Consider the following 14,758-nt stretch of genomic DNA (forward strand, 5'->3'; position numbering starts at 1 on the left):
TCGAAGAGGTAAAAAAAAAACCAGACAGAAATAGAGGAAAGGAAAAGAGAAGGGAAGACAATCACAAGAAGAAAAGAAAGATAAGGAAAAAAAGGGGCAAAGCGCGGAGCACCTCAGTGCCTTCTCGCAAGACAAGCAAGAGGGAGGGGTCATCGGAAGGAGATTCCGGCATGGCGGTTGCGCTGTGTTTGGCAGGCCAAGGAAAATTGGGCCACTGGGCCGAATGGACGAGCCCACCTCAGACTTGGGTGGACGTCGTTGGAGCAAGGTGAATTAAGTAACCAGACGAGATAGAATGTAGGAGAAAGTAGCAGTAGCAAAGTGAAATAGTAGGTGACAAGGGCAAACAATTGGAATACAAAATGGGACTCTTTAATCAGCAAGAGCCCTATTGAGCCCCTGACCCTCTCGCAACATCATCGATACCAGCATGGCGATCATTATTTGTGCGGAAAAAGGACGTGTAACGGACGGCAAAGTCAAGCATGTGGTTGGAAATGAAAAAAAGAACGAGTTATGTAAGATAAAGCCACACAAGAGACACGAAAGGGAGAGGGGATACACCAACGCCAATCTCTGCGCGAGCGACACCATATTCAAGCTAGGCAGAAAAACTTCCCAGGATCAAAAAGGGGGGGAAAGAGTCAGAAGAAAAGGCAGGAAGAGTTCAAGAGCAATCACGAACAGGGAGCGCCCAGTGGCAAAAGAGTCGGGAGAACGCACTGTGGAGACAAGAAAGATCAAATGTACAGAAACAAGGGTATATCGGAGGTTTAAACACCTGAAGAGAACCGTCAAGACTTTTCAAATCGTTCACAGGGTGTCACCAGCCCCGGTCTCAACACCATCGGCGGAGTAGCCCATGCTTGGATCAAAGCCAAAGCCAGTCGCGTCTCCATCGGTGTTGAGGAATGTATCAAAGTCAAAGCTCTCCAGAATATCGGGATTATCCAGAGCACTAAAGTCAAGATTGAAAGCAGAGGCCTATCCAAGGCGAAGGTCAGTAATCCAAAAGCTGTGAGAGGGACAGCGATCGTGTAACTTACATCTGGAATAGTAAGGTCGTTGAAAGTTTGCTGGTTCGGGTCTTGGGTGGGTTGAACCATCGGGGGTGCTGGAGCCGCAGACTGCTGAGGAGCAGCGCCTGCAGTGGCATTGGGTCCGCCCTTGGGGAACGAGTTGGGAGGAGGATGGGGTGTGACAGGAGTGGACGGCGTCGGAGTAGGCTCATTGGCCTCAGTCGACGGGGTTGCAGCAGTAGCCGCAGCGGCAGCGTTCTTCTTGTTAGGACGCTGAAATTTTGGAATTGTGTGTTAGTGTGTTCACTACACCACGATGGTCTCTGCAGTACGTACCTTGCGAGTGGTCTCCTTTGCACCGTCCTTCTTGCCTTTGGGAGCAGCCTTGGTGGACTGCTGAGGGGTGGGTGGCGCGTTGCCGGTGGTCTGAGGAGAAGGAGGCTGGGCGCGGCCTGCGTTGGCGCCAGCCGGTGGCGCCTGAGGCGGAGGCATGTTGTTGCGATCCTGGGGAGTGCCAGCCTGGGGCTGAGTTGCTGGCGAGTGCTGAGGCATGGGTTGTCCAGGCTGCCACTGTCCACCGGGCATTCGATTGACATTGGCGGGGATCGGCTGGCCCATCTGCGCCCCGGTGAAAGCCGGGTTGGAACTAGGAGGACGCATCTGCCCACCGGGTCCAGGGAAGAACCCGGCACCAGCCATCTCGGGCGGCATTTGACCGCCATTGAGGTTCATGGAGCCGGGAGACCCGCGGTTTTGGCTCATGTCACCGGCGCTCGGAGATCCCGGCAGACCGGTCTGAGGCATCTTGGGCGTGCCTCGTTTCATTTGTTCGCTGGGGTTCGGGGACGCACCCGCCCTGCTGCCCTGAGGGGATGTGCCCGGAGGCAATCCCTGACCGGGCATTGGGGGCTGGCCGTCAGCACGGGACATGCTATCCTGCTCTTGTCGAGCCATCATCAGGCGGCGCTTATTTTGCTGTTCAAGCAGCATAAGTTGCATCTGATAGTCCTGGAGAGCATGGTTGCCGTGCTGACCGCCAGGTGTTTGCATACCTGGGCGGACCTGTTGGAGCTGACCGTTTGAGTTGTAGTAATCTGGACCCATCGGGTACATACCACCTTGCCCGTCCGGCATCGGCACCAGGTCCGCCTGGTTGGGCATCACACCGGGATTCATCATACCACCATTCGGAAGACCCTGGGAATTCAGTGCTGAGCGAGAGTGATGAAAAGCCAAGTTTTGAGCATATACCTGCATGGATTTTTGTTGCGCAGCTTGTCCTTGCTGGAACTGTGGGAACTGTGCCGGGTTCATGGCTCTTTGCATCCCATTCGGCATCATCAACTGCTGAGGGTTTTGCTGGCCCTGCATCTGTCCCTGTCCTCGTCCGTTAGGAGCCAATTGTTGACCGTTCACCGCACTGCCCTCGAGACGTGGGCGCTTCGACGGCGAGGGGGCATTGTCAGCGGATGCAGGCGACTGGGGTCGGTTTCCGTTCATGTCCATTTCAGACTGCTCCCGTTGCATCTGTTGCATCATCTGCATTTGCTGCTGCTGGTTCTTCTGGAACTGCGCGAGTTGTTGTTGAGACCTACATGGCGTAAGAAAAACAAAATGTTAGATGTCTGATCATCTTTGCCACCGTCTGAGCAGGGTTCTTCTTTCGAGGAAGGAAGCTTACAGGCCGTTGTTTAAAGCCGCCTTTTGCAGGTTAGGAGGAACCATGCCATTAGCACTGCGGCGAACGCCAAGGGGAACTTGACCGGGCATCATGGGCTGTTGACGCATCATCTGGTTGTGCTGTTGCTCGCGCATACGCATCAAGTTCTAAAATAGAAAACAAAGAGGCGTTAGCTTGCTGCCTCCTCGTCGTGCAGTGGCCCCAGGAAAGTGATTCGAGTAGCGGTGGTTTGATGGGCAAAGCATACCTGAGTGTGCTGGAGGTACTGTCGAACATCGTTGCTGTTACCTCGCTTGCGCTGAGCCCAAAAGAAGTCCCAGAAGATGCTAAACCAATCAAGCAAGAAAGAGGACTGAAGACTCTCGTTGGGCAACTGGGGGCGAGGGAGGTCATCGGGGATCTTGATCTTCTCACCGTCCTTCCCATCAGTCATCATGGAATCGCCATCGATGCCATTCATGTCGCCCCGACTGCCAGGGCTAGTCTTCGTGCCGCTGTCCGTGTTGATCTTGATAGATTCATCTTGTACCAGGGCGCGCGCGCAGTCGTGGTAGCCACGCTTAAGGAAGTAGTCGTAGATATAGGTGTTGAGGTTGTTGATCATCATTTCAGGATTGTTCATGTTCATGCCGCCGTCATTCCGAGGAGCTGTAGAACCATTGTTCATCATGGGAACACCGCCCACTGGCCCTCCGACCCCAGGATTCATCCCAAGATTCATCTGATTCATAGTGGCGAACGGTGGTTTTGCGGCCACCTTGCCTAGATGTGTCGAAACGATTCAAATCGACAAACCGCGTATATGTACCAACGCGCTTCCACTGAACCAGGCAGCGGAGCCCAATACTAGTGGGAGTGGTGGAAGATAGTGAAAAGAGGGGGAAACGCGTGGGAGCGCGAGGCAAGGCTACCAAAGACAGGAAGCGATCTTAGCTTCGAGGTCTCACAGCCTGTGGCAGATGAAAATCACAGAGAGGGCGGGGGCCCTTGTTGTTGACTTGAGATTATTACGGCGCAGGCGCCAGGTTCCTATCAGGCGAATCCCGCAGACCGGTCTTTTCCCCGGTGGCGGTGGTGCAATGGAGTATCTGCGGCGGCTAAGAATGTCTTCTCCGGGAAGGGGACGAGCCACGCGACACGAGGGACGAGACCCGAGTGGAAAGTGCGCGAGCAAGAGAACTCGAGCAACCGTGGGGCTAGAAGATCGGCCAATTGTTAGAAGAATGCTTGGGTCATAAAGAGATGACAGGAGGAGGCGGTGCGCGATGCGATAGGGTTTGGGCGATGACGGAGGTACAGGGAGGCGGAAAAAGCCCACGGATGAGGAGGTTGGGATGAGGCCGGCAATGTCAGACAAGCCCGATCGGGCAAATTCTCACAACGAGGACGAAGTTTCACATGCAACGGTGGACAAAAGAAGAAGGGTTCAGAAGGAAAAGGCTATATACCAGGGGTGGTCGATCAGGGTGGATCTCACAGTTGGAAGGGGAGGAGGAGCAAGCCTGGGGGCACGGCGACAGGCGCTGCGCTCACTGCGGGAGAATCGCTTGTTCGGAGGCGATCAACTTGGCCGGAGCTCGGGGCTGGGGATGGCGCTGTCAGGCGTATTTCTGGGCATGCGCGACCGCGACGGAGCAGAAGGAACAGTTTGATAGATGATTGGATCTGGATACACGGCACAAGCACACTGGGAAGATGGGCGAAAAAATCACAGGCCAAAAATTTGGGTCATTGAAGCGAAAGGAGTGAAGATGTGGAGAGGCAGAGAGAGGTAGAGAGAGAGGGGACGTAGGAGGAATGAGAAATCAAAACGGGCTGGTTTCCGGTCAAGTCGATCAGGCCAGAATGATTTACCTTGTTCCTCAGGACTGGTGTGGGAACTCGGAAAGTACCCCAGCAGTACTGCTGCAATACAATAGATACTTCCGGTGTATGGTGGACTCGTCCTATGGGCCTGTGATGGATCCCAGCGGGAGTCTAATCAGTTCGGATCTTCCGCGCAACGAGAGTCGCGTAAAGAGGGATGGATATGATCGGAGATCGAGCCAATGGGACCAGCAAAAGTTGAAGTGGCTGCAGGAAAGGGGAGAGCCACGGCGACAATGGTGAAGGGAAGAGGGAAAAGAAAAACTCTCTAGAAGAATCGAACAGAAATTGCAACAGAGAATTTGATGTGTAGGAAAATGGAGGGGCGGAGGTGGTATCGAGCGGTATTTGAGGAACCGTATTGTAACCGCACGCCGCACTCTATCCTAACGTCGATGGGCTGTCGCACCAGCAAACGACCGATACCGTGAGGAATCGATACTGTTCCTGTCGGAAAACCTGGGGCCCTTATGGAACTTTGAACAGGACTGGTCAGTTCCAATCAGCGGCGAATGATAACAGCACAAACGCGAATGTGGTGACATGAGTTTGGCCCGCGAATTCTGTTTGAAGTATCGATCTGGCTGATGTATCTGACATGTCTCGATACATCCGATCTGTACGTCATTTGAGGGCATCGAGAGCACTGAACAGTGAGCCTAATGTTTACAAACTAAGCCTACAGATGCCAGTCCGGCAAAGAAATATCCCTACCTGGAACTTGCGAGACCACCAGGTGGTACGATATCCCAAAAGTGTCGAAACAATCAAGCGTACGGGGAAAATTTGTACGGAACAATCCCGATATCCAAATGCTCGCCTTCAGCATAATCAAGAGGCTCAGATTTAAACTCGCAATCTGCGCTTCAGTATCGGCAGAATGATGAAAATAATGGTAGAAACGACATTGCATGACGAGGATACTGCCGGTTTTGGTTCCTACAGGTTGATACATCAGAAACACTATTCCTGCAGGTTGTACCCGAGCTACAGTACCCACGCAACCGGCGAGGCTAGTCGAGAGTTTGACTGTACCGCTATTAAAGTCGTAGAAGATCACTACACAACGCTAAGAGATTCTCAAAAGGAGTAAAACCTTCATCCGGTGCTGAAATTAATATATCACAAACATAATAGTCGCAGTCGTCGAATTCCGGGCAAGCCTGCCATGGACCAAATCAAGAACGCCAGAAATGCTCGTCATGTGTTACTCTTCCTCCGGCGGCATCTCATCTTCGATGTATCGAACCAAGGATACTCGCATTTCTGTTGTATCGTCACCTCGAAGTATGTCACTGACAAAGTGCGCCTCAATCTGCATTTGAACCTGGATGGAAGCCGGGTCAGCAATCGGGCTCAGGAATAAGGGTCCGGGGACTCGGAAAAGGTGAGGCACAAGCGCCATCTCATTCATGGACGAAACTGGGCCAGACCTCCGGCCCCGGACTGATCCAACTCACCATTTCGAGTGCGCCCCGAAGTACACCACAGAGGATATTCGAGAACCAAAGCTCGTCTTGAGCCCGCCCATCGTCGGGTAACTCAACAAAGTCGGCCAGCGGATTTTCATCAAAGATGAGGGAGAACTGATTGTTGTCACTGGTCCAATTGGTGACCGTAGGGGCGACGTTTAAGAAGATCTTGAAGCCAACCTGGTTTCAACCAAGAAGGTCAGTTACAGGAACCAAAGTATCAAGACAGTGTCTCTGCTCCCCAAATTCAAGGCCAGTCGGTTATGATAACGGGAGGTCAATCTTAGCGCACCTTGGCAATCATATCAGCTGTCTCTCGGAAATTGGCACATCGCCCTACCCCAGATTTGGCCAGAAAGTCCTCAATTAATCGCATGCCGATGTTATAGCCCATCTTGTCCAATTGTTTGTTGACCTCCTGGTAGTCACTATCGTAGTCTTGACATAATTGCGCGACGATCGTGCCGTACGTTAATGTGACCAATTCAGCGTTGACTTTATCGATTCTCGTTCTGCGTGAAGTGATGGAATAGTTAATTCAATGTTGGTGTACAAGAAAGGCCAGCCTCATATCACCAGGTTCAACGGATAGCTTTACTGACTTCCAGATCCTGAGATTATTCCACCGTCAGCATATACCCTCAAAGATAAGGACAACGTCGGCTTGACCTACTCTTCTCCTATTCTGGAGGCTTTGGATGATGACATGGTCGTGAGCGTCGGATGCCCGGAGACAGTGATAAAGAGGCGGATTGTAAGAAGCTGTTCTCTCCAATTTCCGCTCAGTACCGCATTCGAGTGAGCCTCGGATTAAATGTTTGTGATGACTGCGGGGAGTTCAAATCGACGGAGCTATCGCCGACTCGCCGTACACAATTGGAGTTCACCGCCCACCACATGTGGGATCATCGTTCTTCCCGAAGCTCCAACCGCTCCGCAAGGAATCTTTCCTTCTCCGCCAAGATCAACGTCAATTCGCGATACCCCGTGGAAGGCCCTCCCTCACATTACCTCCCTCTCATACACCGCGTTTGAGAGCGTCGCATTGCTACATAATGTCAGGAGAAAAACGTCCCGCTCCGGAGGGCTTTGCGCACTCGAGCCAGCTTGTCGTCAAGCGAAAGAAGTCCGATGCCGACCTTCACCCCGGGAACGCGGTCGTAAAGAGCTCGTCGCAAAATGGCGCACTCATTCAATCGGTAAGAAGCAATTTGCCATTCCTCCCTCGATGTGCTGTGTCAAGTCACAATGGCAATGCACGTGTGGTGACTGGCAAGAAATGATCAATTGCTAACTGACAGAACTCAAGATTCCTCGAACGAGTGGACTTGAGGCGCCGATTATAGAACTAACAGGTAAAAATTGCTATGTTCTCAAGGCTCAAAATCACAGCGTCTAATTTGTTTCATCAGGGCATTCTGGTGAAGTTTTCACTGTACGATTCGATCCGACAGCTCAGCATATTGCGTCCGGCTCCATGGACCGATCTATTTGTACGCCCAGTCGTGCCACCAATCGATATTCGTGGACACCGCTAACCCGTCACAGTACTTTGGAACACATACGGACAATGCGACAACTACGGTCAACTGTCAGGCCACAAAGGAGCTGTTCTCGATCTCCAATGGGCCCGCGATTCCCGAGCACTTTTCTCCGCCTCCGCCGATATGACCTTGGGGAGTTGGGATGTGGAAACTGGAACCCGTGTTCGCCGCCACATGGGTCATGAAGAGATCATCAATTGCTTAGACATCAGCAAGCGTGGTCAAGAACTACTCGTCAGTGGTAGCGATGATGGTTGCATTGGAATTTGGGACCCGCGACAAAAGGACGCACTGGAATACCTTGAGACCGAGTTGCCTATTACCGCAGTTGCGTTGTCCGAGGCCGGCAACGAAATTTACAGTGGCGGCATTGACAACACCATTCACGTTTGGGATTTGCGCAAGAAAGCAATTGTATACTCCATGGCTGGACACACCGACACCATTACCTCCCTCGAAATCTCGCCAGACTCCCAATCTCTCTTATCTAATTCTCACGACTCTACGGTGCGAACATGGGATATCCGTCCTTTCGCACCTACGAACCGCATGATTAGGACGTTCGACGGTGCTCCTGTTGGTATTGAGAAGAATTTGATCCGCGCCAGCTGGGATCCTAAAGGCGGGAAGATCGCCGCGGGCAGTGGTGACCGGAGTGTGGTGGTTTGGGATGCCAACTCGGGCAAGTTGCTATACAAATTGCCTGGTCACAAGGGCACAGTCAACGATGTTCGCTTCTCGCCCAACGAAGAGCCGATCAGTGAGTTTCCATATCCGGCAGCTGTGCAATAACAGGCCATGCTAACTTTTCTCGCAGTTGTGTCATGTTCCTCTGATCGGAACCTCATGCTGGGCGAATTGGGGAAATGATGTACAAAGATAGTCATGAAAACGGATAAGCGGGCGTTCACTTGATCTACATAATCGCATTTTGTCTTGCAGGTGCCAGGACCGCTCCAGTAGCCACAGATGGAACTCCATCAACAGAGACAGCTAATTTTCGACCGAAACCGTCGCTCCTCAGTCCTTCATCCTTAAGTCGACGACGCGTGGATTCATCTCTTGGGACAGAAAACATCTTTGAAGGAGGCATTACGCCGTCTCTCACCTGTATCATACGTTGATTGTGACGTCCTAAATATTACAAGACCGGATCTCACGGACGGTGCTGCATTGCTCCTTCCTGCTCTCTCTCAGTTCCTCCGGCTCGACTGAGGCGTCTAGTTCTTTCTCTCAAAGTTGAGGCCAAGGCACGTTGGTCCTCGGTAGGAAGAAGGCTTACGCTACCTTTGAATCGGATCTGGCCCGGTGATCTGATTCTCCTCTTCACATCGCCTGGTCTTCTGCAGCTATATCTCATATTCATGCACTATTGACTATCCCAATTTCCTCTCGATCGTCGACGGTCTCGATTTGCCCTGCGCTTTGCATCTTATTGCAGTGAGAATGAAGTGCGCAATAGCTTACAGGTTTGCATGTATTCCAGCACCGCGTCCGACCGTTACGACAGGAGAAGCTCTCCTCTGCTTGCACTTCACCCTGGCCTGCTCGTACGCCATCTGGCTATGTGAGTACTTGCGCGACGATCCATTTCTCCAGGACTAGAGAGTTAATGCGCTCTGCAGCCTTGGTTATGAGAAGTGTGCTTGGAAATTGGCCGTTCTGGATCCTTTGGACATGTATTTCCCTGCTCCTTCTCGGTCTCGCCGGAGCTGTCGTGTTCATCTACTGGGTTGTCCAAAAGCTGTTTCAATCTTGGCGTTCGAGAGGCGGCTATCAGGTCGAGCGACCGGATGTCATCTTGCTCGTTGACGAAACGAACGTGGAATCCTGGAAGAAACTTGCCGAGAAAATCCACTTATCACAATGTTTCAAATTCGACGTGCGGACAGCTTTGGATCGGCAGGCAAGGGGAAATCAAATTGTGTGTCAAGATCCCTTGGTTCCAATCACAGTCTTCTTGAAATAGCGTCTTAGCTGACTTATGAGAAGCCGATCTTGTCCGTCGACTGCGCCAAAGTCACAAATGACAACCTTGAGATTGCTGGTCGATGGGTTCAGATTGAGGAAGGCATGTCGACGGCTGGAACTCAGGTCTGAATATTTCGGACATTGCGCTATCGACATTTGGAGCAGAGGGTGCTTTGGGTGAGCCAGGAATCTGGCTGAGCTTCTTCCAGGTGCTGCTTCCACATACGACTGCCAGCATTCGTTTCTTTCTTTGGGTTTCTTTCTTCTTTATGCTGCCTGGCAGATGGCGTGCCAGGCACTGGGTATCATTTTACTTCCCCTGCAAGCTGGAGATTACATTCTCTTCATGGAAGGACTTCCACGGGGAAAACCCAGGCATATGCATTCAGGCGAGTGCTTGAACTTCCCTGGGGTTGCGAACAGCTCGCTTCGGTTTGAACAGAATTCGAGTCAGTCAACAAAAACTGGCCGTTTCGTCTTTTTCCAGTGTAAATAGATTCCCCGGTCACAGACCGACTTGACGAGCGTCAAGGGCTTTCCTTTGCATGTTATGACCACATGGTGATGCGCCTCGAATCATAAGTCCTTCTTATTCCTTTGTCGAGGAGTCTGTCATTCAAATTCTCTTCATTATGGGGGGAGTGGCGAAGAATCGCTCAATATGATGGCCAAGGCACGAACCGAGGAACCTGTTCAGCTGGAGGGTCTATAGCTTGCAGGGTTAAATATGCCCTCTCCACTCCCAAGATAAAGTCGTCCATGGTGTAAAAAAGGTATCAAATCCACGCGCACAAAGACCTTGACCCAGAGCCATCCGAAACGCAACGCTTGTCTTGAAATAAAGATTCATAAACAGTCTTGTCAAATACAAGACAGCCTATCGTATAAGTGATGCGACGATCCGCGACCCTCTTGCCGAAGTAAAGAATGTCCAGCGGAGATTCAACCGCGATACGCTAGAAAAAAAACTTATCCGAAATGGCTTATCTGGCAGCATCTACCACATTCAATCTGGCTGGCACGCTTGACACTCATTTATCCCAAAAGCCGCCTCGAACCTCATCAACATCAGGGATCTTCGACTCCGCGTTCTTTTTTTTCCCAGCCGGTTTCTCTCGCTTCTTCCGACGGGGACATTAAGTTGGCCCGCCCGTCCATGATCTCCGGCGGCACTCCGCACTGGTGATGCGCACGCGATGTTGGAGCTTACACATGTTCCACCCCCGTCGAGCGTGGATCATGCTGGTCTACGCGATTATCTTGTCGCTTTGGCTGACGGTGGCGCATGGTATGCGTGATCAACAGATCAAGGAGTTGAGGTGAGTCTCTGGTGCGCGGTGTTGTGCTATTGAAAGCCACCCCCGAGTTGTTCGCTCGGTGCGGGATGGATAGCCGTTGTCGACAATGCCGTGCATGCCCTCTGGGGATGTCATTTTTGGAGATTGAGGACCGATTCTAATTTTTTTTTCCTCTCTTTTTCTCCCTACTACTTTTAGGCAAGAAACTGAGCGCATGTTCTATCATGGATATGAGAATTATCTCGAGCATGCTTTCCCCGAAGACGAATTACGACCGTTGACCTGCGGCCCTTTGACGCGCGATAACAAGAATGCCGAACATAACGATGTCCTGGGGAATTATACGTTGACCCTGATCGACAGCCTGTCGACGCTGGCTATTCTCTCCTCTAGCCCCGAGGGCGGCGATCGGGCATTGCGGAGCTTTCAGGATGGGATAAAGGAGTTTGTGAGATTATATGGAGATGGCTCGAGTGGTCCTGCAGGTCAGGGCGAGCGAGCCAGAGGATTCGACATCGATAGCAAGGTGCAGGTCTTTGAAACGGTCATCCGTGGTTTGGGTATGTATCTTGCTTCTTTTTTTTTTCTTCGACACACGGCATTGTTCAAGTGGCCATACTTGTCACAGCTCGGTAGCTAACTCTCCATTCGTTCTGTTTAGGCGGGCTGCTCAGTTCCCATCTTTTTGCGATTGGCGAGTTGCCCATTACTGGATACAATCCGCCAGAACCAGAGGCGGCATACGCAAGTGCTTGGGATAAGGGAGAGTTCTCTGAGAATGACCATGGCATTGTCTGGGACAATGATTTTGTCTATGACGGCCAATTTCTTCGACTGGCTGTCGACCTGACGCATCGTCTCTTACCTGCATTTTATTCGGGGACGGGACTCCCCTACCCACGAGTCAACCTGCGACATGGGATCCCCTTCTATGGCAACTCGCCGTTGAACACCAAGAGCAGCGCCGACAAGGACCAGAAGCCCAAATATGCGTACATCAAGGCCGAGGAGGACATCACGGAAACGTGTAGTGCTGGCGCAGGTAGCCTGGTCCTGGAGTTCACTGTGCTGAGCAGATTGACCGGAGACGGTCGGTATGAGGAGCTGGCCAAGCGGGCCTTTTGGGCCGTCTGGTCGTATCGCAGCGAAATTGGCCTCATTGGATTCGGAATTGATGCAGAGTCGGGTAAATGGGTTGGACCATACTCGGGGGTGAGTGACAAGTACCGCGCTGGTCGAATCAGAACGACGAGAAACAGCAAGCTAACAGGCAGAATGTTTTGCTTTTCAGATTGGCGCCGGCATTGATAGCTTTTTCGAGTATGCCTTCAAATCCCACGTTCTCCTGTCGCAGGGAGAACGGCCGCCATTTGATCGAAGCAACCCTTGGTCCATTCTGGATGACTATTACCTGCCATTGACCGAAGAACAGCATTCTGCCGACGCCTTTCTCCAGGTCTGGGAGGACTCGCATAACGCGATCAATCGCCATCTCTATCGTGGTGAGGGGTACCAACACCCGCATCTAGTAGTTGGTGATGTGACAACCGGGGCGACACGAGCCTTTTGGATTGATAGCTTGAGTGCCTACTATCCGGGCCTGTTGGCCTTGGATGGCAAGATTGATGAGGCGATCCAAATTCATCTCCTGACTACGGCCGTGTGGACACGGTACTCGGCTCTCCCTGAGCGTTGGAACGTAGCCACTGGTGATATCGAAGGCGGCTTAGGCTGGTATGGCGGTCGACCTGAATTCATCGAGTCTACATACTACATCTACCAGGCGACTGAAGACCCGTGGTACCTGCATGTCGGTGAAATGGTCCTGCGTGACCTTAAGCGGCGATGCTGGACCCAATGCGGCTGGGCGGGTCTGAGAGATGTCAAAACTGGCGAGATGATCGATCGCATGGAAAGCTTCTTCCTGGGTGAGACTGCCAAGTACATGTTTCTGCTTTTCACGCCCGATCACCCCCTCAACAAACTTGATGCGCCCTGGGTCTTCACCACCGAGGGTCACCCTCTCGTCATCCCCAAGAGAGCCTCGTCCGGGTCACGGCGTCGACCAAACGGACACCTCGGCCACGAGCGCCAGGCCGTAATTGCCACGGATAAAGATTCCAACACATGTCAGGCGCCGCCACTCTCGTCAACGTTCGGCGTGTCGTTCACTGCCTCACGCTCGGATCTCTTTCATGCCGCTAGCTTGGCACGATTACACCTTCGGCCTCGTCGCGGAGCAGGCGAGGGTCCCATCCTGCAGGATTCGCCGAATCAGCCAGGTGTCTCAGTATCCGACCTGTCCTCGCCTACCAATTACACGTACTACCCTTGGACTCTGCCTCCCCATCTGGTACCGTTCAATGCTACTAGCGCGCCCATGGCGATCCGTCCGACGATGGATATCTCTTTCCCGTCTCTGCCCGGGGTGTCAACCTCGGCGCCAACGCTCTAGAGCGCGTCCGGGACGGTGTCTTTGTGAAATCCATCGGTGGCCTTCGACTTAGCATGGTCCAGGATGTTCCTCTCACTGGAGCCGGAGGAGCATCTGATGTTGAAGCCGGATACCGCGTGCAAGTAATCAACAACGTACCCCTGGGCAAGGATGAGAAGGTATACATCTCACGTCAGATCACATTTGATGTCGTTGATCCGTACGATCCGAACTTCACCCGGGTTCGCGACAGCGCCATGCTTGACCTCGTCATTGACGTTCTTGCAGACTCCTCTCGCCGTCGCAATGGCTCAACTGCTTCAGGATCTAGCCAACCTCCAGCAAAACAATCAGCCACGCCAGCAGCACACGACCGTATTCCACGGAGTCGAGCTGCCGTCAACCCAAGTGAAAGTGGAGCCCTTCACGCTGCAGACTCACCCATGAAGACGATCCTGTCAAGCCTGTTGAATACGGTTTCGTCGTTGATCAGAGACGAGACGGACGATGTGGCTCCACTCAGACTCAGTCTTCCGGCGACCATTCCCACGGGGATCGGCGCGGCACCGCTGCCCGAGGTTGAAGACGCAATGACCATCTCGCACCGCGGCAACCCGTCAACTGCCCGATTGACATGGTCGAATATATACTTCGCCGGGGAATTATGTACAGAGCGTATTCTTCGCGACATTGCACAAACACATGAAGTATTGGTGATCAAGCGCGGAGGTTGCACTTTTTCTCAGAAATTACGCAACATCGCCGCATTTCGCCCCGGTCGATCGTCTCTGAAACTGGTGGTCATTGTTTCGTACGACGAGCCGGAATCTACCACCACACATCCGTCTCACGTCAAACCGGCCGAGCCCAGCCTTACAGAGGCAGAGGCAGACTCAAATTCAGACTCCGAGTCGCGCGTCCTCCCATCCGTCCCTCTTGCAGCGCAACGTGCCGAAAGCGCCCTGATCCGTCCCCATCTGGATGAGGCCCAGATGACGGCCAGTGGTATCCCCCGCAGTCATCTTCTGAGTATGGTGATGGTCGGCGGTGGCGAGGAGACGTATGCGCTGCTGCAGGTGGCATCGGGGGTGGGCATCAGGAGGCGGTATAGCATGCGTTCACGGGGTGTGCCCATCACGAATGTGCAGATCATTTGAGCCTGAAGATTTAGCTGGTGGGGGGAGAATAACACATTTGTCTGTCTGGCAATGTATATACAACATATTTCTTCATACTGATTCTCTTTTTTTTTTTCTTCCAAAGTAGCCAATTTCATGGGTCATTCTGAGTTTTGAGCCCAAGTTCCCAACCTATCGGTTGGTTGTCTTGTTCCTTCCATGCATTGACCAAGGGTATTGGTAAATTGTACCTCGTATGATCCATGCCGTTGGCGAAGCTCTATATCTATGAATTACTTCCAGAATTTTACCTTCCTGACCTTTGCTCTTACTTGAACCGAATTGAAGCCTGAAG

General features: G+C 52.4%; 5 protein-coding genes across 5 annotated transcripts; 3 read left to right on the forward strand and 2 right to left on the reverse strand.

Annotated features, from left to right (window-relative positions):
- Positions 1–813: 813 nt before the first annotated feature.
- On the reverse strand, positions 814–3,430 carry POX_b02100 (Transcriptional activator somA; the record flags this gene model as incomplete). Its single annotated transcript, XM_050111017.1, has 5 exons — positions 814–984; positions 1,047–1,292; positions 1,356–2,610; positions 2,701–2,846; positions 2,948–3,430. 5 exons carry the CDS (start codon positions 3,428–3,430, stop codon positions 814–816), a joined length of 2,301 nt encoding a protein of 766 aa, XP_049971363.1.
- Positions 3,431–5,773: 2,343 nt separating this feature from the next.
- POX_b02101 (Transport protein particle subunit bet3) lies at positions 5,774–6,746 on the reverse strand (the record flags this gene model as incomplete). Its single annotated transcript, XM_050111018.1, has 4 exons — positions 5,774–5,893; positions 6,027–6,218; positions 6,331–6,550; positions 6,712–6,746. 4 exons carry the CDS (start codon positions 6,744–6,746, stop codon positions 5,774–5,776), a joined length of 567 nt encoding a protein of 188 aa, XP_049971364.1.
- A 347-nt stretch (positions 6,747–7,093) lies between these two features.
- On the forward strand, positions 7,094–8,452 carry POX_b02102 (U5 small nuclear ribonucleoprotein 40 kDa protein; the record flags this gene model as incomplete). Its single annotated transcript, XM_050111019.1, has 5 exons — positions 7,094–7,237; positions 7,348–7,393; positions 7,451–7,531; positions 7,587–8,342; positions 8,400–8,452. 5 exons carry the CDS (start codon positions 7,094–7,096, stop codon positions 8,450–8,452), a joined length of 1,080 nt encoding a protein of 359 aa, XP_049971365.1.
- A 742-nt stretch (positions 8,453–9,194) lies between these two features.
- Positions 9,195–9,682, forward strand: POX_b02103 (uncharacterized protein; the record flags this gene model as incomplete). The annotated part of the gene is made up of 2 exons (XM_050111020.1): positions 9,195–9,506; positions 9,575–9,682. The coding sequence occupies 2 exons, from the start codon at positions 9,195–9,197 to the stop codon at positions 9,680–9,682; spliced, it is 420 nt and encodes a 139-aa protein (XP_049971366.1).
- A 1,056-nt stretch (positions 9,683–10,738) lies between these two features.
- POX_b02104 (uncharacterized protein) lies at positions 10,739–14,442 on the forward strand (the record flags this gene model as incomplete). Its single annotated transcript, XM_050111021.1, has 5 exons — positions 10,739–10,872; positions 11,050–11,411; positions 11,513–12,063; positions 12,143–13,141; positions 13,225–14,442. The coding sequence occupies 5 exons, from the start codon at positions 10,739–10,741 to the stop codon at positions 14,440–14,442; spliced, it is 3,264 nt and encodes a 1,087-aa protein (XP_049971367.1).
- Between the last annotated feature and the right edge of the window lie 316 nt (positions 14,443–14,758).

This window comes from Penicillium oxalicum, chromosome II (genome assembly GCF_001723175.1).
Source record: "Penicillium oxalicum strain HP7-1 chromosome II, whole genome shotgun sequence".
Taxonomy (NCBI): Eukaryota; Fungi; Ascomycota; class Eurotiomycetes; order Eurotiales; family Aspergillaceae; genus Penicillium; species Penicillium oxalicum.